At 37.7% G+C, this 25,561-nt stretch overlaps 1 protein-coding gene across 2 annotated transcripts in view; it reads left to right on the top strand.

Annotated features, from left to right (window-relative positions):
- Nucleotides 1-1,860: 1,860 nt before the first annotated feature.
- Nucleotides 1,861-25,561, top strand: part of LOC121427611 — a 64,622-nt gene continuing 40,921 nt past the window's right edge. Inside the window, exons 1-11 of one of the 2 annotated variants that reach the window (XM_041624211.1) lie at nucleotides 1,861-1,968; nucleotides 3,069-3,254; nucleotides 10,604-10,621; nucleotides 11,415-11,520; nucleotides 13,758-13,869; nucleotides 14,614-14,750; nucleotides 16,339-16,609; nucleotides 16,972-17,335; nucleotides 18,248-18,388; nucleotides 18,974-19,137; nucleotides 19,994-20,082. In XM_041624211.1, coding sequence (XP_041480145.1) covers nucleotides 3,088-3,254; nucleotides 10,604-10,621; nucleotides 11,415-11,520; nucleotides 13,758-13,869; nucleotides 14,614-14,750; nucleotides 16,339-16,609; nucleotides 16,972-17,335; nucleotides 18,248-18,388; nucleotides 18,974-19,137; nucleotides 19,994-20,082 — 1,569 coding nt within the window. In that variant the 5' untranslated portion in view covers nucleotides 1,861-1,968; nucleotides 3,069-3,087. Of the gene's footprint in view, nucleotides 1,969-3,068; nucleotides 3,255-10,603; nucleotides 10,622-11,414; nucleotides 11,521-13,757; nucleotides 13,870-14,613; nucleotides 14,751-16,338; nucleotides 16,610-16,965; nucleotides 17,336-18,247; nucleotides 18,389-18,973; nucleotides 19,138-19,993; nucleotides 20,083-25,561 lie in introns of both variants that reach the window. The other variant, XM_041624135.1, reaches the window with a different exon arrangement.

Here is a 25,561-nt window from a genome sequence, read left to right as displayed (position 1 = left end):
TCAATTTTTCTGAGGTGGACTTGACCTTTAAAATAGAAAAATACATGTAATAGAAATTATATCAAGTACCCGTTTTATAAAGGAGTCACTTTCATTGTTTTAGATTGTACTATGATACTAAACTCTGCAGCTTTCAGCTGAGATTATTAAAAAAATCATCCTCCCCTGCTTCAAGTAAATGCTTCAAAACATAATCAAAATCAGTTAATTCGATAATATTTTACACACAAACTTGTTTTGTTTGTGTTCTGTATCTCTTTACTGAAATTCATCAGAGATCTGTTTACTGTTACATATAGATATATGCCATCTTGCAATCATTCCATATTGGAACCCGCAATCCAAGTGGCATTGCTAAAAAAAATGCCTCTTTGGGAGAGTGTGATGGGTTCTTGTCAAAGTGGCGTCACACCTGTTCAGTCTGCCACTCGTCGGAGATGTTGCAGGCGTTGGCGGCGGAAGCAAAAAAAAATTAGGGGGGTCCACCTGAAATTTTTGGATGGACACAGGTAAAAAAATTGACAAGCAAAAAAAAAAGTTATCAACCAAAATTTTAGGGGGCCACAATTTTTTTTTGGGGGGGTCTAACCTGAATTTAGAGGGGGCGTAGGAAACAAAAATAATTTTTGACAAGCAAAACAAAAAAGTTATCAACCAAAAAATTTAGGGGCCCACCCCCGCTCCCACTGCCTATATGGTTGCAGGTACCTTAATCGTGTGACATCGTGTCTGGTACTCAGGGACTCTGTGCAAAGAGACTTTCGAAAAAAAAAAACGGTTTCATTCAACCCATTAATTAATTCTCTTCTTTTCTTCCCTAGTCCCTCTCTCGTTCTCCCCTTCTTTCGCTCTTTGGTCTTCTTCTCCTTGATCCTCTTCTTTCTTATCCTTCTTCTTCTGGCCTCCTCGATCTTCCTCCTATATTTACGGCACACGTTAGGTTACTATTTTCCCGCTCCTGGATCGAGTGCAGACAAATATGTTAATAAATTTTTTGCTGAAGGAATTACGCCATTATGGCTGGGATTGTAGTTTCATGATGTATGCTACAATCGTCCTATCTACTCTCGATAAGTTTACAAAGACTTGATGAAATGTCTCTCATCTTAAATTGCTAAATAAAAACGATCTGCCATCGACGTTCCTAGTGAAAAAAAAATCTTGCTTGAAATTAACTATTACTAGGCTAAAGATTAACGATTATATTTTATTTCGTTTCGCCTTTACTTGCTTTCTTTTTTTTGGAGTGATCGATGGCAAATAAGCTGGAAATAAGCTTTCAAGATTATCCTGCTTGTTCAAGCCTGCTGATCGAATTGTTTGATGTTTTAAATTCATTGCTGTATTTCGGTGATCAAACAATCATTAATAAACAAGGAGATGAGACTAAAAAGGGAGAAAATATACATTCTTTAAGTAGATTGTCCAAAATAATCGGGCATACGTTTTGGCAGTGTTAAAGTTAGTGATTCGATCGACATCTTCAAGACACGAGTCAGAGATGTCGTCTTAAACTAACTCAAAATATGAGAACAATTTGTATATAGTGTATATGCGTTCGTTTTTGGACTTATTTTTCATCGAGCTTTGCTACGAGCAACACGTTTAATTAGCCGATAAACAACCAACTGTTGTGCGACGATACTCCGTGGAGGTTTATGCACACTACTGGAAGAAGAAGAAGAAGAAGAAGATTCCTACATGGTCATTGATAATTATAGTAGCAGACAAAATTGTTTTTCTTGATCAAAAACAGCTAGAATTCAATACAAGAGCGAAATGAGAGACGTCGTGCAATTGGTCAGGACACGCCGAAGGCCAGAAAATAAGCCAATGAAAACAGTTTTGACTCATTATGCAAGTGGTAACTAGACTACCGTATCAACAGTCAGTGGCACGAGAGAGCTAAGAAAATGAATCAAGTTTAAATGACTTCAATAGTCTTCTAAACCACGGATACTTAGAGAAGTAAGTTGCGAAACAACAGCATAATATATAGATCTTAATGTGGTATTTGATACAATGTATAGATCTATATGTTTCTTTCTCGCAGCGAATTTTCTTCTGCACCTCGCGCGGCGGTCACTTCTCAATTTGTCGGCGGTGCACAGCTTGCGTTTCCAGCCGGAGCTCTGGCTGCGTAAATGAAGCTTTCGGCAGTCTACGCTTTAGTATGGCTGAGCTGAGCTCAGCTCTGTCATCAGTCTGTGTGTGTGCGAGCGCGGCCGGCTGAGGCCTGAGCTCATGATTGACATTGTTCGGCCGTGACTGAATGATAGGCAGGCCAATTTTTTCAGTATTAGATTGTTTTATTCTAGATCTTATTCCTCTACTTGAAATGGGATGCAATCCCACTGATTTCGTTGTAGCCAGGTCTCACTAAGCAATTAATGATCCACCGATGGGTTCATTTTATCTCACTTGCGATCAAGGAATATCAGACATTACCTCGTCCTCTGGCGAAGTTCGTGCAGGCTCCACTCCACTTCACTACCGTTACACTACTCTCCACCTACCCGAACTTCGGGATGATGAACTCGATCGGATATTCCGAGTGACAAAGGTGGGATAAAAAGTGGTTTATGATAAAAATTAAAGAAAAAAAATATAACGAGAAAAAAAATAGCTTAATTTCTTACTCTACACCCTTATTTCACTCCGTGTCCATCCTCCGGTTATCCTCAAAATTGGTGATTTTGGGCCAGTATCTAATTCCTCACACATGTTATTCACGGCCGATTTCAAAACATTGCATGCGATCGGTCGCAGGCCAAACAGCTTAATGTTATATTGGATGGCTCAGAAAATACCAGAAATATTCTAAGAATTTGGGAAAATATTCCACTGATTCTTGGAATATTTTTTGTACAAAGTCTAAAAGGGAGTGGAAGGATGTCATCATCAGCACTTGCGAAATAAGCGGCAATGAATTGACAAGTGACAAATTTCACAATAATGCCATAAAGTTATGTTTATTCTGTTGGAGGTCTTAATTTATTCATATATCAAGGGTCTTTTGTTTAAGTGATCCCATTATTTGTAAACATGTTTGCTTTCATATCATTCAGGTCTGTGTAGTAGGTCACCATGGAGGATAGGGGCACTTTCCGGAGTGGCCCCACCCGGGCAGAAATGCTGCGGATTAAACGACAGATTGAAGACATCAAGAAAAAGTCTCAGCTTGGTGCACAGGATCTACGCAATGATCTACAGACCAGCGAAAGGAAGAGAAACGATAAGGAACTATTTATCGGGTAGGATAATTTTCTTCATTTAATAGTGCTATTAGTATTTGTTTTGATTTTTTCTAAGCATCCCTTCCACAGTTAAAAAGTTTTCACCACTTATCCTTGCCAATTTCATTTATTACCCAAATCGTACCCATCTGCTTTTGTTGCTGCTAACGATCCACTACAACATTCATCCTGTGCATAACTGCTGATCCTAAAATGCATGGGGAAGAACAGCACAGAAGAATGCAATTATGACACAACTCTAGTAATACAGTGAATCAGTGATCTGAAAAAAATGATTAAATGGGAAAGACCCATTATTTATTATCAGATTTTTTCATTACATGAAACAGAACGATACTGTAGTGTATGTACCATTATGTAATGCAAATAAAGTCCAAATGAATCTTCTTCATTCAGAACTTAATTCTTAAACTAGATTATTGTGCATGGATACTGAATAGTGATACAGAGGAATTAGGAAATATATCTCTGCCCTTTCATTTACCAATGTCTATGAATTGCAAGCTAGTCAGCGAGCCTTATGTAGTCTCCAGTTTAAAGTTGAAGGTCATGTACAGGTGTACAGTGATTGCTTTGGCATTCATCGATCAGTTATTGAATCTGAACTCGGGCAATACCATACGTCTCAGACTCTGACACCTCATATGTGGACCTTGCTGAAGTTATTCTCTTTTTTCTAATTTGTATTTGAAATTTCTGTAAATCTATGGAATTATCATGACCTTAGCAGTTAGAAAATTGTAGGTGAATAGGGAAAAATGGGGGTCAGGCATGTATGCAAAACTTGATGGAAATGCCCCCTACTATACAAATATACCAAGCTGTGAGAAAGTATAGCGGAAATTAATTATCTGAGGAGGGACTGGCATAGCACTATTTTTTTTCTGAGGGGTGAAGCCCCAAGGAAAAAAAGTAACTATTGCCAGTCCCTCCGAAGATAAATAATTTCCACTATACTTTCAAACTTAAGGCTTGGTATATTTGTTTTATATCCCATTTTACAGCAAATATTCGGTCAATTAAAAAAAAGCGAAACAATATTTTAACTGAGCTGATGCTTCACATAGTAACTTGTAAGTTGTAGAATATACACTTGTCTCTAGTTATTTTATTTAAGATGGTTCATCAATGAAAAAATGGATGGTGAGGAATGAAAGTTGTGGGTTCCATTGAAGTTTAATAATGTGGATCATGCTCAAACACTTTCAATGAAATCCTCGATGTTCAAACACTTTAAAATAGTTTCAATGAAATCTTCGAAGAAAAGTTACCAAACTGTGCAAAAATATCTCACATGTCCAATGAATTCAATAAATAATGCTTGAACAGTAAAACCACAACTCTGAACATATTCCCTGGTCAGTTAGGTCTTAATTGTTATAAATATTGACCACACATCCATAATAGAAGTGGAATTGTGGTTATTTGCTGCTCTGGACAAAGGTTAGGTTCTGGTTTCTTATGTTCTCTAGAGGCACTGAACTCAAAATGAAGGACATCACTTTCTGTAGGTGGCTATCTGAGAGGCCTTCATCGACAACATCATCAATAGACTGGACAACCATTTCTCCAGACATGCCACTAACACTGTCAGTTGTGGATCGCTCAGCTGGAACTTCAGATCCACGCGAAATTGATGGGATATCTCTGGCATCGACTTCTTTAGATGATGGTGTGGTGTTGGTCCTCTTGCTGAAATCACCTTTGACATGGCGATCTTGTTCTCGTCACTGGTTAGCGAGTAGTGCTTGGTTGAGTTTTCTGACTTGTGGTTGGAAGACAGTCATAATGTCTCTGGAAGCGAACCAAACACGATCGAGAGGAGTAACACTCATGGCACGTAGGGAGTGGTTGGTGCAGATCTGACTAAGTTTTGCTTCTTTGCTGATTGTTTTCATCATAACCTCTAACTTGTGTGTAGCGATTGGTGGATTGTCATACCACTTCCTAGGCTTGGGTTTCTGCTTCGGACGTTGCCACAGGAACAGGCCATCAGGATGGAGTTTAGCCATGTATTCTTTCAAGATTTCGACTGGACATAAGCCATCACCATGTCCTCAGGCATGCATTTCTCCATCCTGGCTCTTACGGGAATCTGAAGTATGTTTCTTGGTGACTTTGTCAAGAAGTATGAAATATTTAGAATCAGAGTTTTCATTATGAAGTATGGGGTCAGTTTTTCTCATGTTCTGCAAATTCTCCATACCACGATTTGCGAACTGCAACATGCAGGAGACAAAAGCTCTGCACTGAAGACCTCTGGGCTCTGATAAGTCAGAATTTGCATTGTTTCTATTCAAATCATCATTAATTGGTGGATGATGTTTCACCTCCGCTTTGCTAACTGATTTGAGCTTTTCAATTTTCACTTTAAAAGCAGGATTGCCACAACTGAACTCGCCACTTTTGATGATATCCACGTTCCTTGTTGATCTGATCGATGTCATACATTTCCCAGAGTAATCATCGCCTCATTTGTTTTTGGCAGCAATGTATTAATCTTGCCAAAACACCTAACTCTTCATTCGAACGTTTATGGCACGCATATAGGGAATCAATTAAATATATATTTCACTTTAAAAATATATCTTTCTCTTCCACTAAACCATTTCACTTAAGGAAATTTATATTTCACTTTCAAAAATATATTCCACTTTATAAAAAAAATATATTTCACTTTAAAAAATATGTTTCACTTAAAAAAAAAAGAGTATTTCACTTTTCCCCAAAAAATATGTTTCACTTTTCAAAAAAATATATTTCACTTTTCAAAAAAAAGATATTTCACTTTTCAAAGAAATATATTTCACTCTTCTAAAAGATATATTTCACTTTTCAAAAAGAAAATATTTCACTTTTCTAAAAAAATATATTTCACTTTTCCCAAAAAATATATTTCACTTTCCAAAAAAAAATCATTTCACTTGATACATTTTAATTTTGAGAGAAAACAAATCCTTTCACTTTTGTTGGATAACACATGCGGCTGCCGTATTAGACCGTAACTATCCTCACGGAAATATCCATTCCTCTCGCTACGAAAAACATTTCACTCGTGTTGCAAATTCATTTCACTCAATTGCAAAAAAATACGTTCCTCTTTTTTCTCGGCCTGTAGGCGGCGCGCACCATTGTTGGCGGGACGAGGAGAAGGTACATGATATATCTATCTTTCTATCTATCTATCTCTCTCTCTCTGCCTAATATATATCTATCTGTTTAAATATGTCTATCCTTCTATCTATCTATCTAATATCTATTTATTTCGTTTAATATGTCTGTATATCTGTGTATTTATCATTCAATCTTTATATCTATCTATTTACCTACCTATCTATCTTATGTCTATCTGTTCAGAATACATATGTCTATCCGTATGTCTACTTTTTATCTTTCAATCTAATAACTATTGATCTGTCTAAATAGTTATGTCTGTTTATTTGTTTGTTTAACTATTTAATATCTATCTATCAAATTTGTTCAATATGTTATTCTATCTATCTACCTATCAATAAATATATCGATCTATTTTCTCTCTCTCTCTCTCTATCTATCTATCTTTCTATCTATCTATTTATCTATCTGTCTGTCTATCTGTGTATGTACCTATGTATCTACCTGTCTCTGAATCTATGTGTATATCAAATATGATATCATCACCGCTGGGAATCATCGTATTTTTTTCATCAATCATTATCAGTATCAGCCTCCTCATCGTATTTTTTTATCGTCAATGTCTATCTGTCCGAAACCTATCTATCTGTTTATATCTATCTACCTATCCATCTGTCTATCTATCTATCTATTAATCAGGGGCCGCGGAATACGGTTTTCAAAGCGGGGGGGGGGGCTGACCATGCAAAAAATCACAATCATACGGTCATTTTTACGGTTTTGGAAAAAAGTAAAGGGGGCTGCCCCCCCCAGCTTCCGCGGCCCCTGTTAATATATATCTATCTATCTTCTATTATCTATCCACCTATCATTTATCTCTCCATCAATCTATCTATTTATCTATCTTTCTTATATGTATCTGTTTGAATATGTATATGTCTGTTTGTCTATTTATCTTTCATACTTATATCCACTCATTTGTTTAAATAATTATGTTTGTTTATCTCTGCATCTACGACAGACCACCTAATTCGTCCGTACGACGAATTAAAATCTAATTTCACTTGTTACATTTTAAATCTGAGATAAAACAAATCCTTTCACTTTTGTTGGATAACACATACGGCTGCCGTATAGACCGTGAGTAAATTTCGTTCTTCACGTAAATATCCATTCCTCTCGCTACGAAAAACATTTCACTCATGTTGCAAATTCATTTCACTCAATTGCAAAAAATACGTTCCTCTTTTTTCTCGGCCTGTAGGCGGCGCACACCATTGTTTGTGGGACGAGGACAATGCACCACGAGGTGGGCCCATAAACACAAATTGTAAAGTTTGAATTTATCGCTGATTATGCACAATAGCCAGGGCAATCAGCTGTTGCATTCGGCCCTACGATCAATCACTAACCTTAGCACGGTCTGGCTATACGTTTTGTAGGCATGAGGCATGAATACTTCATACCTACGGAGCTGAATGGTCAAGGTATAAGTGTTGAAATTTCCCTTTTCTCCCTTCCGTCTGTCTTTTACTTCATTGACATACGATGGTCATAATGATTGATGAAATGAAGCTTACAAAAAGCTACATTTCACCGGTCAACTCGCTTGTACCTGCACTGCAAAACCAAATTCTCTCCATTTTGTATGAGACATGAATGGGGGGTCACCATCCTTAGAACAGACATAAAAAGTGAGTATACGGGACTGAAGTTGGGTAATGACATCATGGACATTCTCGGCTAACACCACAGAGATGTATACTAATTGCGCGTTATATAAGTATCTCTATGGCTAACACCAACCTTTTCGGGCTGAGCGATGACGTCATCATCCATCTTCAGTCCCGAATACTCACTTTTTATGTCTGTTCTAAAGATGGTGACCCCCCCCCCTCATCACGTCTCGGACAAAATGGAATTTGGTTTTGCAGTGCAGGTACAAGTGAGTTGACCAGTGAAATGTAGCTTTTTGTAAGCTTCATTTCATCAATCATTATGACCATCGTATGTCAATGAAGTAAAAGACAGACAGAATGGAGAAAAGGGAAATTTCAACACTTATACCTTGACCATTCAGCTCCGTAGATAGTGTATGTAAAAAGCATTCATGCCTCATGCCTACAAAACGTTATAGCCAGACCGGCCGTGCTAAGGTTAGCGATTGATCGTAGGGCCGAATGCAACAGCTGATTGCCCTGGCAGCTGTGTATAATCAGCGATAAATTCAAACTTTACAATTTGTGTTTATGGGCCCACCTCGTGGTGCATTGTCCTCGTCCCACCAACAATGGTGTGCGCCGCCTACAGGCCGAGAAAAAAGAGGAACGTATTTTTTGCAATTGAGTGAAATGAATTTGCAACATGAGTGAAATGTTTTTCGTAGCGAGAGGAATGGATATTTACGTGAAGAACGAAATTTACTCACGGTCTATACGGCAGCCGTATGTGTTATCCAACAAAAGTGAAAGGATTCTTTTTATCTCAGATTTAAAATGTAACAAGTGAAATTAGATTTTAATTCGTCGTACGGACGAATTAGGTGGTCTGTCGTAGATGCAGAGATAAACAAACATGAATTATTTAAACAAATGAGTGGATATAAGTATGAAAGATAAATAGACAAACAGACATACATATTCAAACAGATACATATAACAAAGATAGATAAATAGATAGATGGCTGGAGAGATAAATGATAGGTGGATAGATTAATAGAAGATAGATATATTAACAGGGGGCGCGAAAACTGAGGGAGGGGGGCTTCAGCCCTCCCCCCCCCGGCCCCCCCACTTTTTTCCGAAACCGTGTACAAAAACGTAAAAATGACCATATGATTGTGATTTTTTGCATGGTCCCCCCACTCTGAAAACCGTTCCGCGGCCCCTGAATAATAGATAGTTAGATGTAGATAGATATAGATAGATAGATAGATAGAGATAGATAGATAAAGAGACAGATATATAGATTTGTATATAAAAAGTGAAAGGATTTGTTTTCTCTCAAAATTAAAATGTAACAATTGGAATGATTCTTCGTCGGAAAAAATATTTTTTTTTTGAAAAGTGAAATGAATTTTTTTGAAAAGTGAAACATTTTTTTGGAAAAGTGAAATATATTTTTTTGAAAAGTGAAATATATTTTTTTGGAAAAGTGAAATATATTTTTTGGAAAAGTGAAATATATTTTTTTGAAAAGTGAAATATATTTTTTGGAAAAGTGAAATATATTTTTTTGAAAAGTGACATATATTTTTTGAAAAGTGAAATATATTTTTTGAAAAGTGAAATACATTTTATTTTGAAAAGTGAAATATATTTTTTTTGAAAAGTGAAATATATTTTTTGAAAAGTGAAATATATTTTTTTGAAAAGTGAAATATACTTTTTTTGAAAAGTGAAATATATATTTTTTTAATATCAAAAGTGGAATACAATTTTTAAAAGTGAAATGGTTTAGTGGAAGAGAAACATATTTTTTTCAAGTGAAATATATATTTAATTGTTTCCCTATGAGCGTGCCATAAACGTTTATCAACAGAAACATACATCACTCTGGAGAATTCATGAAAAACATCCAAACCAAACTTGATCTCTTTCCTGGTATTTGCACTGTCAGTTGAAGCAATGAAATTGTCAATATCTGCCCCTTGTAAGAGGTCAAAGCAAATGCTTTGGAGGCTGCCATGTTTGTTTTCGTATCTGGCACAATATCCGAACTGATACCTTGCCTGGGTTGTACATGTATGTGCTACAGCGCAGCGCGAACAACAGGTTGATTGCGCCTATACTGCAGGTGGCAAGTATAAAGGATAGGTCTCGCGCTTGTTGTCTGCGGGATCAAATTTTACACAAGTTCACGGACACGGAGCATGCACAGTTTAACGTTGAGAGGAAATATTGAGCATGAGCATGCGCAGTTCCGCCCTTGAAAGTATATTGAAAAATATACAGAGCTAGAAGAAAATGGAGCTATTTGCAGCGATGTTCTTTCCTATTGAAATTATACTTTGTCACATGATCATGAATTGACCAATCGTTTATCTAGAATACTCATGAATAGTCATATGACGTATATAATAATATAATACAAATGGTGCATCATTAGCTACTAATGTCTTTTTTATTTGTTTTTTTGTTTTGTTTATGTATTTGCAACTAATGATTGATGTTTGCTTTGTTTCATTCCCTGCTTTGCCATGGTGCTCCTGTGCTTGATATGGACTGCTGCAGAACAAAGGTTCAAAATGTGTATGTATCTTATCAATCCAATTCAAAATCATATTATAGGAGTAATCACCCAGAGAGACTATGTTATGAATAATAGGAAGTTAAATTGGGCAAGAAAATTGTAAAAATTCTCTGAAATTTAATGCAAAATGAAGTTATAGAAGTCTTGAGTTCTGCATAATTTTGTGATGTTTTTTTTTAATGTAAATGGTGAGTTGATGTCTTAAGCCCCATTTCGATTAAGTACCTGAAAATCTTAAACATTTTTTGTTCCTGAATTTAGATATGAAGAACTTCTTGTCATGTAGGCCTATCAATATAAGTATTTATTTCTTCAAGAGAAATGTTTAATTTTAGATTTATTGGGGAGAATAATTGGGTTGAAATTTTGTGTAATGAAATGAGATGTTACATCATTCTTCAATTCATTTGAAAATATATCACCCTTTTCCACAGTTATTTTTACTCTCATATCAAATCAGAATCTATGTTTCCTAATTTATACTAGTTATACAATTTTTAATATTTGTTTTTTTAAACAAACTGGCTGTTTGCACTAATTTGAATTATTACCATTTATAAAATCTTATGACTTGCAAATGCATTGTTTTGAAGCTGAATGATACACTCAAGGATGAATATAAAGTTATGTAAAATAGAATTAAACTTTTTATCCAAAATTGACTACTTTGTTCATCTCGAGAGATTTAAATTTTAGGTGTATTGAGTAATAGTTGGGTTTTTCATGAATATTATATTATTATGTAAGGTCAGCAATCAGCTTTTAGAATTTCCCCTTTATTCTTCTTGGTAGTGAGCTTGGAGATGACTTTGGAAAGAAAGGAATGCCTTACAACAGAAAATCTGAACCTCATTTTGATGAAGAATTCTTATCTAAGCCTGTTCAACCTCTAAAACAAGTGAGTATAAAGACCATATTGATAATTGGCATTTACATGTATATAGCGCCATGTACCTAGAACTAATCATTTCCGAGGGGGGCTATTGTTGCTACTTCGGCTTTAAATTGAGCTGCTGTTTCCAGCACTTGGCATTCAAGGAGTTAATCCTGCTGAGTATGATTATGAAATATTCAGCATATTGCTTGTTGAAGTTATTATATTTATCTGGAATACCCCTTTAAGGACATTCCATAGTTAAGGTAAAATCCATGTAATTTTCACCAAATTTTGCACAGAGTTACTTTAGCACCTAAATATTCCAAATATGCAAAAATTAACATGGGTTCATTGTGCCTGATTTTTTGCTGTTGAGATTTGAAGTTTACCCATTTGATAGGTCTCAAGAACTAAAAAGAATTTAGCATTTTTAGACCCCACAAGATCAGAAAGTTGAGATTATACCTATATCACTCAGTCAAAATCCATCAAAAATTTCATCAGATGTTGCTTTATAGTTTAGAACTATATACTGAAGACAAAGAATCCACTCATATTGCTATTCTTTTGCCCCTTAAAGAGAAGCAGCACCTATCAATTTTGAAAATAAGGTGTGAAAGACAACAAAAACATATATTTATACTTTTCATAATTTATATGACAAATTTATTAAAGGGGAATGAAACCTTTGGAACAAATAGGCTTGTGTAGAAACAGAAAAATCAAAGAATAAGAATAAAGAAAGTTTGAGAAAAATCGGACAAATAATGAGAAAGTTATGAGCATTTAAATATTGCAATCACTAATGCTATGGAGATCCTCCCATTGGCAATGCGACAAGGATGTGTGATGTCACTGATGAACAACTTTCCCTTTGGTGGACTATAAAATACCCTCAAAATGTCTCTTTTTGCTTTTTCCTATGATGATACAAACTCTTTATCCATGATGTATTCTTAAAAAATATGTATTACATGCCCTCATGTAGAAAGAACACATGATCTATGGATAGATGTGATAAAAGAGGCAATTCAAGTGAAATATATACTAAAGTAATGGGGAGAGTTGTTCACAAGTGACATCACACATCATTGTCGCATTGCCAATTTGCTATCTCTATAGCATTAGTGATCGCGATATTCAAATGCTCCTAACTGTCTCATTATTTGTCCGATTTTTCTCAAACTTTTGTTGATCTGTTTTTCTGTTTTCACACAAGCTATCTTGTTCCAATGGTTTCATTCTCCTTTAAGTACAAGAAATGCTGCACTTTATTCAAAACCCCTGTCATTCTCAACAAATTTTGCATTGTTGTTGAGAAAGGTATACTGAAGAGGTTTGAACATTAAAAATTGGTGATTCATTTGCTTGTTTTCAAACTATCAGTACTTTTGTTGGAGCAAATATGCTTTTAAAAAGCACAAAAAATGTGTCAAAATGCTTGTATCTACACAAAGGAAAGTTCTATACCATTATCCCATTTAATCAATCTCGAGGTCATATTCGTCATACTTTGCAGCACTACAGAGTAAAGTATTTTTAAGAGGTAGAGGGTTAAAAAAAATTGGTTCATAGATTATTTTCAGCAAAAAACTTTGTTAAATATTACATCAAGATTTGCTGATAGAGTGGCGATGACTGAAAAAAAATCAGCCGATACCTACAGGTGTATAGCTGATTACTCATCTGTTCACTTAATGTGACATCAACACGCATGGCATAAAGTATACATAGATAGGTATGCACACAAACATAACTGGGGAACGTCCTTAAGCCAACAGTATCATATGAAAACAGCAGCATAAAACTAGTCCATTTGCAATATCAGTGTTGTCGAGAATTTTTTATTATTGAACAATATGTGTTTAATTTTTTTGTCTCGCCTGCATAGCAGAGCAAGACTATATATAGGCGCCGCTTTTCGGACGGTGGCATCGTCAACATTGAAATCTTAACCAAGTTTAATTTTTGAAATTTCATCATAACTCAGAAAGTATAAGGACCTAGTTCATGAAACTTGGACGTAAAAGTTATCAAGTAGTACTGAACATGTCTTAGGTCACATGATCATGGTCAAAGTTCGTGTTGGGACAATGGATCATATGTACATGTAGTGTTTTCTTTTGTGAATAATTATTCAGTAGCTGTTTCCAAAGACGGCACTGCTGCTATATCTAATTGCGTAATGCAGGTGAGACTGCCAGAGGCGTTCCACTTGTTATTCATTACCTTTCTTTCAAACTTTCGTGTTCCATCAGGATCCAGGCACTGTACCAAATTACAACCCGCTGAACAAGAGCACCGTTCCACCAACAAAGAGTCAGACTAAACGATACCCATACAGCAAAGAAGAGACGATTACGGTAGAAGGTGAGTTTTCAACTCTGTATTGTCTTTGTACTAGAAGGGAGATCTACACAGATAATGCAACAATATCCTTATCAAAATGTTATGGTCAATTTTTATCAAAACAGGGGAGTGTTCATTGGCATTCATAAGATGCTCCCCAGGAGTATATCAAATATTTGTAGTTAAGGCAAGTGTAGATCTAGCTGGATTACATGTAAATATAATTATTTTGAGAGGCCGACTGTTGTGCAAAAAATATTTTGCTCCTAAAATGGTATTGTGTTGTGGCTACATGTATATCCACCACTGTTTTAAGGAGTAGAAAGTGAAGCCAGAAGTAATTTTACCAATGAGATGAATTAAAGGTGAATATTCAAGTTGGCAGCTCTCACTCCCACCAGTAATAATCCCAGTAATCCCAGCCATGGCGTAATTTCCTTCAGCAAGACACTGATCCACAATGTGCTGCACTCAACCCAGGTGAAGTAAATGGGTACCGGTAGGAAGTAATTCCTCAAGAAGCTGTGTGCGCTGTGAACGCCTGGCTTAGCCGGGTAAAATAGGAGCTCCTTAAGCACCCAACAAGGTGGATATGTGCAATATAAATAACCTGTATTATAAGTAAGCTGATCCACAGCCATAGTCACAGATTCAATGAATAATTTCTGTTCTAAAATTCTAACATGGTTGAAAATGATCAATCACTGTAATAGCAGTAGCCTTTCTGCATTTTATTTTCCTTGTATCTTCCTTTCCTACTTGCAGAGATGAGGAAGCCTCACATTCAGACCGTAGGTGTGTTACCTGTAAGGAGTACAGGAGATGTGGCCACCTTGAATGTCATGATGCAGGGCAAACCAGTACTGTCTATTCAAGATACAGAAATTGCAGCTATACAGGAGGTATTGTATTCTGTTTCTTTTTCTATTTCTATGAAAGTAATTCTCGTAGGAACTCGGCAAAGCTCCAAGCTGGTTAACCAATGATAATGGAAGCGTTTTACATCTAAGTTATTCAGTCATAGTGGCTGACCTTATAGACAACAAACTATATTCCTGGCTTTTTTGGTGAAAGTGGAGATAATGAATGGTCGATCTGGGATTTGAACTCCCAACCTCACAATTTTGAGTCAAATGCTCTAACCACTAAACCATACAGCCAGTGGGCAGCCAATGGTATGTCCAAGGACTCCACTGCTACTATGGACAGGGAAGCCAAACTAAAAAAGTCCAATCTCATACCTTTATCCTAATTCTTAGATAATTCTTTAATCAGAACACTTACCATCAGAACCCTAAGGTACTTTGCAAAAAAAGTTTTAGTTGGAAGGAAGGGGAATGGGGTGTTAGAATATTTCTTGCTGAGAAATGCTTTACAGCAAGCTTTATATGTTTTGGGTGATTCGTGAAATGGAATTGAACTTCAAATATTATTTTTGTATGCACACATTCAATCAAAATGCTGACCAGAACATATCATTAGGCTATTAACCCTATCTAGGCTGGGGTATTTTGGGAGTTCATATGCGCAAGACTTGAAAGTAAAAAGTCAGCGTGCAGCGCGGTCAAAAAATTTTGCACCACAAAAATATTGCTTGACTTGTGGGGGGGCCTCCGAGCCCCCCCCCCCCCCCCCCCCCCGCCTAGATAGGGTTAAGCCATATTATTACAGAAGAGCTGCTAAATCGTACTGATTTTCAGTAGTCAGTAATGAAAAATGAGAAGAATACTGATTACTTAATAGTTTGGTGCTAAATACTGATTTCTTAACCCTAAATCTCCCAGGTGTCTTGTTTCTGGTCATTCCTGGGGGGGGGCATTATGGCCCCCCCCCCCTTAAGATCTCAGCTGCGGATTGTGTGATCACAACGAAAATTTGCATGATGGTAGAGAATGATGTAATCTATGTAGTTGCATTGGTAAATTTCACTGAATTCATATATTTTTATTTTATATGAATTAATTATGCTAATTTATTCATGAAATCATACTTTTTGCTCTGATTCACTAAATAAAGCTCCTAGAATGCTATTTTTGGTGAAAATATTCTTTATAGCATTCCTAACATTTATGAATGAAAAAAATTCTGGTACCAAGACCGATTTCGTATGTATTTTATTGTTTTTTTTATTTATTATGTATTTCTTTGTTTTTTTTTATTGTTTTATCTATGGAAATCGTTCCAGACTTAATTCTGATCATAAACAAGGCAAAATTAATTAAGTTTAATCAGTAAAAGTAGAAATAATGATACATTTATGAATTTTGGCTAAATACAGAATTTGCATTGGATTTGTACATGAAATCACGTTTATGAGCAAGTTTGGCATGCACTTACATGATGTTGCATAATGTCGTAACCCGTACCTGGGCGTCACAAATTTGGTCTCAAAATTTGCGCGAGACTTGAAATTATATCAAGTTCTACTATTCCATGAACAAGTTAAGTTTAAAGCTTGAAATACATTTGACACATCTTTTCTTTACCCAGGAAAATGCAGTTTTAACTACCACGCCGGTCGCATCCCGAGCTCAGTCCCGAGCAAGTCCTCACAGAAAGACACCCGACGGTGACTCCCAGTTTGTGGCCGGTGACTTACCCCTCAAACCGAAGACCCCTCCCAAGAAACCAGCAATCCTGAGCTCTACGGGGGCCATTGCTCGGGTACCGTACAAGGAGAGAGCCAAACCTACCCCAAAACCGAGGGTTGAAAACCCACCAAGCCCTGTTCCGCTGAAGAAACGCAGGGCTAAAAAACAGGGTGAGTTATGTTCATGTAGTTGTACTTGTCATGTGGTAACTAGTCTTGAGAATCTAGTGTTCTCTTTTGGGCATTGAGACGTTATTCATAATGTGGTATGCGCTATACAAGAACTGACTATTATTATTATAAACTTTTTTACTTTTGAAAGGGTTTATGATAGAAGATAAAGTTTTGCACCTGTAACTATAATAGAGGTATTTTAACTGACAGATAACTTATCTTCTCCCACTTTTCCATTTAGGAAAGATGTACATGTAGGATGTACTCATATTCTTGTTTGACAACTGTATTGTAAAATAATGGGTGATTGTTCTACATGTTTCTGAGTCTTTTTATCATTCTTTTCCTTCCAGACAAAGATTCCTTATCAATCCCCAAATCTGCCAAGTCCAGCAGATCCTTCAAGAGCGAGAAGAGCAGTCACGCACCTTACCAAGCCAGCGGCAAGGCTAGCATGGTGTCCTATCATTCCGTGCGGTCCTCCCGACAGCGGGACTCGGACGATGAGAGCCAGTGCAGCAGTGACGACAGCTCCGTGGACGGTCCCTCGCGACACACCGGACTTTCCCGTCAGACCGGGACATCCCGCCAGACGGGTACCACTTACACCAGTGGGAAGTCCAGAACAACCTCCGCAGCCTCGACAGGCTCGCAGAAGTCATCCAGTGAGCTCCTGCAGGAAGCCCAAGAGATCGCCAGTATGGACAATCTCTTGGGACAAAAGTAAGAATGGTACTCAGTTTAGTGCGGCATAATTGGGTTTTATCAGAAAGATGGGATTGTTTCATGAAGTTTGTCACCGTCAGATGTTTACAAGCTACTGTAAATCCTTGCAGCCAATTCCCTGATAGCAAATTAGTCGGTGACAATCATTTACAAATTGATTGTGAAACGCCCCACCCCCTTTCTGTTCAGGGACTGATTTTGACCTGTGGCGGAATATTTAATCAGTTCATACCTAGTTCATTTCGTAAATCTTGCTCTCTGTAAAATTAGGAATTTCTCACAATGATATCACAGATGAATATCACTTTGCTTTGTCTTTCGAATAGACTTGAACCGGAAAGCTGAATTGAATCATCTAGGATAGATATCTCTATGGACTGTTAAAAGTTTAGTAAGGCCCTTATAACAGATGGATAAAAAATTGGTCTCTCAGCTTTAAAAAAATGTTAATATTTTGGGGTATTCTATGAAAGGTCTTGAATCTATTCTTGTCCATGAGGCAGATACCTCTTGTGTATCATATAGACACGCATGAGAATGAGACTCATAAATGGAGATTTATCAATGGTCAGACACAAGCATACCCTGTTCAGGATATGGATAATGCTCTCCTGTACCATTCACCAGTTTTTATCAACCTTTCTTGTAGGTAGAAACAATTCTTGAAAATTAGAGTCAGTCTGTAATTTTTGTTATTTTGGAGGGAGAGGATAACATTTGAATTAAAGAATATTAGTAGGGGCATTTTACTTAAGAGTTGGTGGGGCTTTGGTAAACAATTTAGGGTCTGTCCATAAATTTCTCTTTGGGGAGATTAAATTTGAATGAAAGAAAAAAAGTAGGCACATTTCATAGCTTTGATTGGGATTGGGTAAATAATGTTTCCCCCTTGTTTATGATCTGGCATAGGCGGAGGCGGCAGAGTAAATCGACCCGAAGCCAAGGTAGTGTTGCTACCTCGATACATGTCGAGAAGGCAGAGGACGAACCTCCAAAAGAGAGATCTGTTGATGACATCATAGCTTCACTCAAGGCCCAGCGGGAACAAGGGTAGGTTATCATAGACAGGGATGTAGTCTGCAAGTGCAAACTCATATTTGACACTTTACACATGTCTAGATTGAAGACTAGATTCCAAACTCTCTGTGTCAAACAGCCACCGTACATAGTGAATCTAGTCTCACTACTTCAGACTCTGCATTGTATACTTTGTGAATTGCGAAAACCAAAGGTCTGTGCATGCAGACTATCAGGGTGTGAGAGTTCAACCTCTTTGCTGATTTCAGCTTTTTATTATAATATAATTTTCAGCCTATATTCATTTTTTGTGTATTTTGTACAAAAATATAGGAGCTTTTGCGATATCAGCTATTTTCATTTGGGGTCACTCTCACCTCTGCATAGAAGAGGTTTATGGTTGAACAACGGCAAGCAGCTTACACAGAACAACGGAGCGTTACTGCTCACTTTACTTCGACCTATCTTGCTTTAGCTTGCATCACCTTGTTCCACAGCTTGCTCGCAGCACGATGCAGCTAAATATGCAAAGCTGTGGCTTTCGAGGTGTAATTCCAATAAAGCTTTATATAAAAGCTGAATATTATTACTCATCCTTCCTTTTTACCTGTTCCACAGATCAGTCAAGTCCGAAGCAGACATAAAGATCCAGGAGATCATGAACAGGGTGATGTCCAGGACGGCGGAGGTCCTGGGGTCAAAGAACGATGGAGTGACAGAAGATCGGAAACCGGACTTGGAAGAGGAGGAAGAAGAAGAGGAGATTGCAGGCCAAGATCAAGGTAAGGGCTAGATAAACAGTGTATGTTCTCTGGATCTGCTAGTTTTCATTTTAGATAGCCTTACACCACAGGATAAACCTGCTTGCCTTGGTCTCCTGTCCATTTGGTCTAACATACCAGTCAGGTTTAACTTAGACCATGGTCTAACTCTGTGCTTAAATTATGGGAAGCCAAAAGTGTCAAAATTCTTGTTAAGTTGTATGTTTCTTATATTTACTGTGCTCTTTCTTGATTCTTTAATGGTGAAGACAATCATCTATTTATGCTTCCTAAACAATTATGAATGATTTAAGAACCAAATGAGCTGAAATATGATATCTTTACTGTTAGTGATTATGTAACAATTGGCTATCCATACTTAAACCACGACTTTAAACCTGAGTTTAAGTTAAACCTGGCTTCAGAATACGGGCCTTAGTCTAATATTCACTTACTCTAGTTCTCTTTTAGTCTATAGCCAGTTCTAATTTCCACTTTATTTGCATATCATTTTTTACAGTTTTGTTTGTTAAATAATTGGTTCATAAAGAGTTTATCTAACCATATAGACAAAGTAGCTTTAGACCAAGTGGGTATTATAGAAAATGGGTGTTGCCTTACTAGAATTTAGACAAGATGGTAACTGTGCTAAATGTCAGTTAGGCAAAATGGTTAGAAGATGAACTAGCTGTAGACCATGTAGGTATAGACCATGTGGTATGGAAGTAGACAAAGGTGATTTAATGATTTCAAAATTGTGCCAATACTTGGTATCACATGAGACAGCAAGTAAAGAAATATATTTGGCCCTTCATTTGACTATACACAACTCCCTGCTTTGATTTTTCTCTCTCTATTCTTGATATCTTTACACAAGATGTGCCAGAACTGAACATAGAAGAATCAAGTGAGGTAGCCCAGGATTCCGTGGATACAGATAGAACCCAGGACACGGACATGCTACAGGTAAGGTGATAGATGCAGAGCAGTGAAGGATTTTAGAACAGCTGCCATCAGACCAGGGGCCTATATCTTAGTGACTGATGGGGATGGAGTCGGGTTCGGGAGTTCTGAGTCACAAGGCCACTGGATAAACCTTTCTCCTATAGACTTTGTACACATGACTCGGCTCTGATGTCAAGGCCGGTATATTTGGCCTCCAGGCCAGCCTTGACAACATCTCTGATGACTGACTATAAAGTTGATTTATAAACTAGGTAATGAGTAGTGTAATCAGTCGTAAAAATGAGCCCTATGATCAAATGCTAAGCTCTGTGTTAGGTGGCCCAGTTCTGTGTCATTAGCCCTTGGCTCCATTTCATTGACCTGTAATCAACAACAGGTCATTAGGTACTGGCATCATGCATTTTGATTGGCTGAGGTCAAACTTCCTTGTTTCATCAATCTTGTAATCGACCACATAAGCTACTGATATACATTACTGAAATGTTGTGGTATGAACATTGTAATTAGTGGCAGAAAATTGATTTGTTTTTTTCATATTCCTGGGGAGCATATGTTTTCATATTTATAGTTAAACCAACTTAGATGGAATTTGGTTTCATATTTGGTAATCTAGAAACAAGCATCAGTGGAGATTGTGTCTTATTTTCGAACATAACCTGATAACATCTGTTGACACCAGCGTTCTCGCCAGAAAAAAAATCACGCATGTCGGGGACTTGTGCTTCCACTCCTGGGGGGTGGGTGCGGGAGGGGGGTTCACCCCTCCCTTGCGGAGCGCGGAAGCGACGGCTTTTTCATCAAATAGAGACGCTAAGGAAGCCCCATTGTGGCGTATTTTTAAGCCCACACAAATGCACAGATACTTGCCGTTCAGTAGGCTTGGGAGCCAGCGCCGAATCCAAGCACTGAGATAGAAAAAACATGGAATTTGGAGCTGACAGAATGATTTACTTCGAGCAGAGGACAAACTTTCTCTGCTTGGAGCCTGCAGTGTATGCCGTGTGCATGCATGGTATGCATCGTGTGTGTTGTGTGTATTTCTGTGACCGTACAAAGCCAGTAGAGAGCACGTGCGTTGCGTTAAGCAACACTCCTGATTGTATCATCAAAGCATAGAGCTATTAACAGCTCCATGATCAAAGTTAGTGTATTGGGATTTGTGTGTGACTTGTGTGAGAAGTTTTTTTTTTGGTTTTCATTCCAGAACCCCCCCACCATCATTTGCTGGCTAGTCTTAAATGGGAGTCTTGTCATATTGGAATATTGACCAGAAGTTAATAAAACACATTATTGTTCTGTCAGTAATGAAATTAGCGATTGAACTATGGATATTTTTCAGTCATATTTCCTTTAATCATAGTCTTTTCATTCCAAACAATCATTTTTTTTAATGATGTATTTCACCTTTATCCAGTTTGCCATTTTCTTAAGTGACTGAAAACAAAGACTAGTCCCAACCCTCCGCGAGTTGTTTACATAACTTTCTTCGTCTCCGCTAGTATTGCACAATCTTGAGAAGCACATGTTTGGAAATCTGATATTCTTGCGGTGGGGGGGGGGGGTTACAAGATTGCCGCCCTTTTCATTCTGTGTTGGGTTTGGCTGCTACACGGCCTGTGTTGAGAAATTAGGTCAGGGTAAATTTAATTGCAAAGAGAGGCTTTGGACGGCATTCATGATGGATAGTCTTTTTTTTTTAATGCATCATTCAAATAATTTCAACTTCACATTTGCAGGCTTGCAGGTATATTGTATGATAAAATTATTTTTCTCAGAATTGTACGAAAGTTCTACAAAAACTTCATCTTTTTACATTGTATTTGGACACGAATGCAGATGTTTCTTGACAAATAATGGGCTAAAAATACTAAACAGTAAACATACAGACCTCAAGTAAACCAAGTACCACACATTCAAACTTGGATTAAATCAAATCAGATATCAGTCAAGCACGGAAATCACTCTATCATCACAGCACTAAAAATTATAAACAATCACTTTGAAGAAACAATTGCCCCGGCAATTGCCAGGGTCAAACCACGGTCAAACATGTGCTTGCGTTGTGTCCTGTGTGTATAATGTTTGCAGTGAGTTGATCTTGTGATGATGGGGAGAGAATTTGTGTGTGTTGTTGTGATATGTCCAAGATCTATTTATTGTTACTACGCGCAAGATGTGATGCGGCGCGAACGAATATCAGAAGAGCAATAAACATCATGGCTACGAGTTGCTAAGACTGATTGTACTCTCGACTATTTATTATGTCTTCGAGCTCTTAACGAGTCTGAATCATCCCTATATAATGAGGACATAATACTTCATGGTGGCAGCGGTCATGCTGTCGATGTTTTGATCAACCCTTGGAACGGGAAAGTGAGCAATGTTTAAGTTTTATGGACGCTAAGGAGCATACATTGCTACGGTCGTTTGCTCTCGACGTTAATTTTGGTTGAACGATCAACATTCGGAACCTGCGATGCAGCGCAGACGATAGGAGCACCGGTACGGCAATATGTGTGAGTTACATGAACGCTCGAGCGGCACACATTAATTGCTTGGTCGTTTTGTTTTGCTACTGAATGGGTGAATATGTGTGAGTTTTATGAACGCTTAGGGGTACACATTAGATCACCACTGTCATTGATAATGTTGTCGAGTGTCGACTGGACCAGGACCGGGATCAGGAGTTCAGAACTGTTACTTTGCTGGGACAAATCAGAACTGTTGCTGGTGCGTTGCTGACGTGACCGGAAGGATCAGAACGGGTGACAGCGCCGATCAACGATCGATCATCGTCATCGCGATAGTGCAAGGTTGTCAACGTGATCGTGATGAAGTTTTTATACACTGAACTCGAACTTGATGTTGAAATGAATGCAGAACGTATTGTCAGAGAGAAAAAGAGATGAGGACTTAGATCAATCAAATGACATTGATGAACAGATCAGATGGAAAATCATTTGAATTTTAAATCCTGAACTCAGTTCTACATTGGACTCAATCACAAATCACATTTTATTGTCATTTTTATGTCTCAATATCGTTGACTTTGCATTGTTCTATCAATACCAATTCTTGATACTGATACTTCTATATCACTTGGTTGATAGTTGGTTGTTGACATTGTTGTGATGATTGTGTGTTATGATCCAATTGTGCTATGTTTACTGTCAATCAGTCTGATCTAGATTTCTAGAGATCTAAATGACATAGCTTAGAAACGTTAAATCTTAAATAACGTTAGTCTGATTAGAGTTTAGATAGACCTAGTTCTCGGTCTAAAACATGACCAGAATCAGCAGATTATAGAATCTAGTCTAACGTTACCAGATAAGGTCCAAAATTGAACAGGACCAGTTCTACTTCTAGACTAGAACGTTAGGTATGTTATAGCTGTTCAACGCTTTATCTAAGCGTGACCACTAGGTTAGGATGTAAATGTGAGACTGCAGAACCAGTCAAGGTTTATTCTAAGCCTAGATCTAAATATGTAGACTAATGGGTCTATAAATCAGGACCAGGACCGATTTAAATGTCTCAATGTTTTCAAGCATGTTTTTTTGGCAAGAACTAGGCCAAGTGTTGTCGGCTAGGAAGAAACTAGACCTAGCCTAGATTAGATCTAGACTAGTCCAAGCCAGAATAGGGCTAAGTTATAGGACCAAGTGCAGGTCCAAGAGGCATTTAGTCTAGATCTAGAGTAGTCTTTATAGGTTTCCAGGACCAAATGGGCCAAAGCAAGGTAAAGCTACTGATCAAGGACCAAGTCTAAATAGGTCCAAAGAGTAATTCAGATTTTATTAGGTCTAAATAGTTTAGACCAGTCCAGGACCAAGTGTAAACAGGTCCAGATAGTGATTCAGTTTAGTGTGATACTGAATCTACTTGATAGTCAAAGACCATTGGTAAAATAGGTCTAAGATATGTGTCGATAAGACCAGGTCCAAGCAAGGCTAAAGCCAAATTCTAGTCGATGTGTAGTCCAGGACCACAGTTCTAAAGTGTGAATCCAAATCCAGGTTAATATTCATGCAAACTAGTTGATGATTATGATTCATCTTACAAGTATGTGTTGTCTAAAAGCAAATTTTGTATAAATTTGTTCTCTGAGTATATTTCGGTTCCAGGACCAGAGAGTTGGGTCCAAGTCAATACATTTTGTATATGAATATGCGATATTCTAACTACATGATTGTTTTAAATTCTATATTCAATTGATGTATGTTATATGTGCAAATGTGAATTTCGCATGAATTTATATTGATGTAAAACATTCATGGTTACAGATCACATTACATTGCATTTTGCTAGTGTTAACAATCAAACTACATCATACATCTTCAGAATATTTTGTTGGCTTAATACAAAGCAATCATGGCCAGATTTCCAGAAATGAACTGGAGTGTCAGCAATGTAGCTGAAGAATTTAAACTGTTCAAACAGAGAACAGAGCTATGTTTGTTAGATAATAACATAGAAGATCCTAGGAAACAAGCAACTAAAATTAAGATAGCTCTAGGTAACGAAGGCCTCAGAAAGATAAATGCCTCAGGTCTATCTCCAGCGGAGCAAGATGAACCTGACAAGTTATGGAGCTTATTTGAGGATCAGCTGAAGGTCAAGGTGAACTTCAGAATACATCGCTTAGAACTTATGAGATACAAGCAAAGGTCAGATGAAACCATAGATGATTTCGTAAACAGGTGTCGCACCAAGGCCAGGGAATGTGAATTCAGCCCGGAAGAGTTATGCGAACGCCTAGTAGAGCTTGTCATAGCCTCCACACCTATTGAAGCATTTCAGAAGGACTTGTTAGACAGACCAAAAGGCTTCAAGGTCGAGGATCTAGTTGATACAGGACGCAAGTACGAAGCGATCTTGGCAGGCAAGCAGTGCTTACAGACATTACAGAGCACCCATGTTGATGCCATCCGGAAGGATTATGGGCAATGCAGAAATTGTGGACTTAGCCACCCCCCAAGACAATGTCCAGCCTACAGAGATACATGTCATGCTTGTGGGAAACTAGGACACTGGTCAAAGATGTGTTCAAAGAAAAAGGCGAGGAGTACAAAGCCTCAACAGAGGAAGCCTGAACAGGGACGACCACCGCCAGACAGACAGGATAATTCCCGGGGTCGTCAAGGAAGGCAGTCCAGATATCCAGAGTCAAAGCCAAAGGGTCATTTTCAAGACCGGCAAGGAAACCCCAAGTTTCAGCACTCAAGGCACACTCCGCCGAACAAGACAAGCAGACAGCGAGTTGATGAACTGGACTTAGAGATTGCACAAGAAAAAACTGAGGAAAAAGAGTTGCACACGATAGAGATTCTGATCAACTCGATAGACTCCAAGCAGACAGAAGCATTTGCTAGCCTAAAGGTTGAATGTCCACGTCGCAGAGGACAAGCACGTCTTCGAGCAAAGATTGACACAGGATCTGGCGGGAACGTACTCCCACTGAGGACATTGAAGGAGC

This window comes from Lytechinus variegatus, chromosome 1 (assembly GCF_018143015.1).
Source record: "Lytechinus variegatus isolate NC3 chromosome 1, Lvar_3.0, whole genome shotgun sequence".
NCBI classification, from domain to species: Eukaryota; Metazoa; Echinodermata; class Echinoidea; order Temnopleuroida; family Toxopneustidae; genus Lytechinus; species Lytechinus variegatus.
This window is presented reverse-complemented; position numbering and strand designations above follow the sequence as displayed.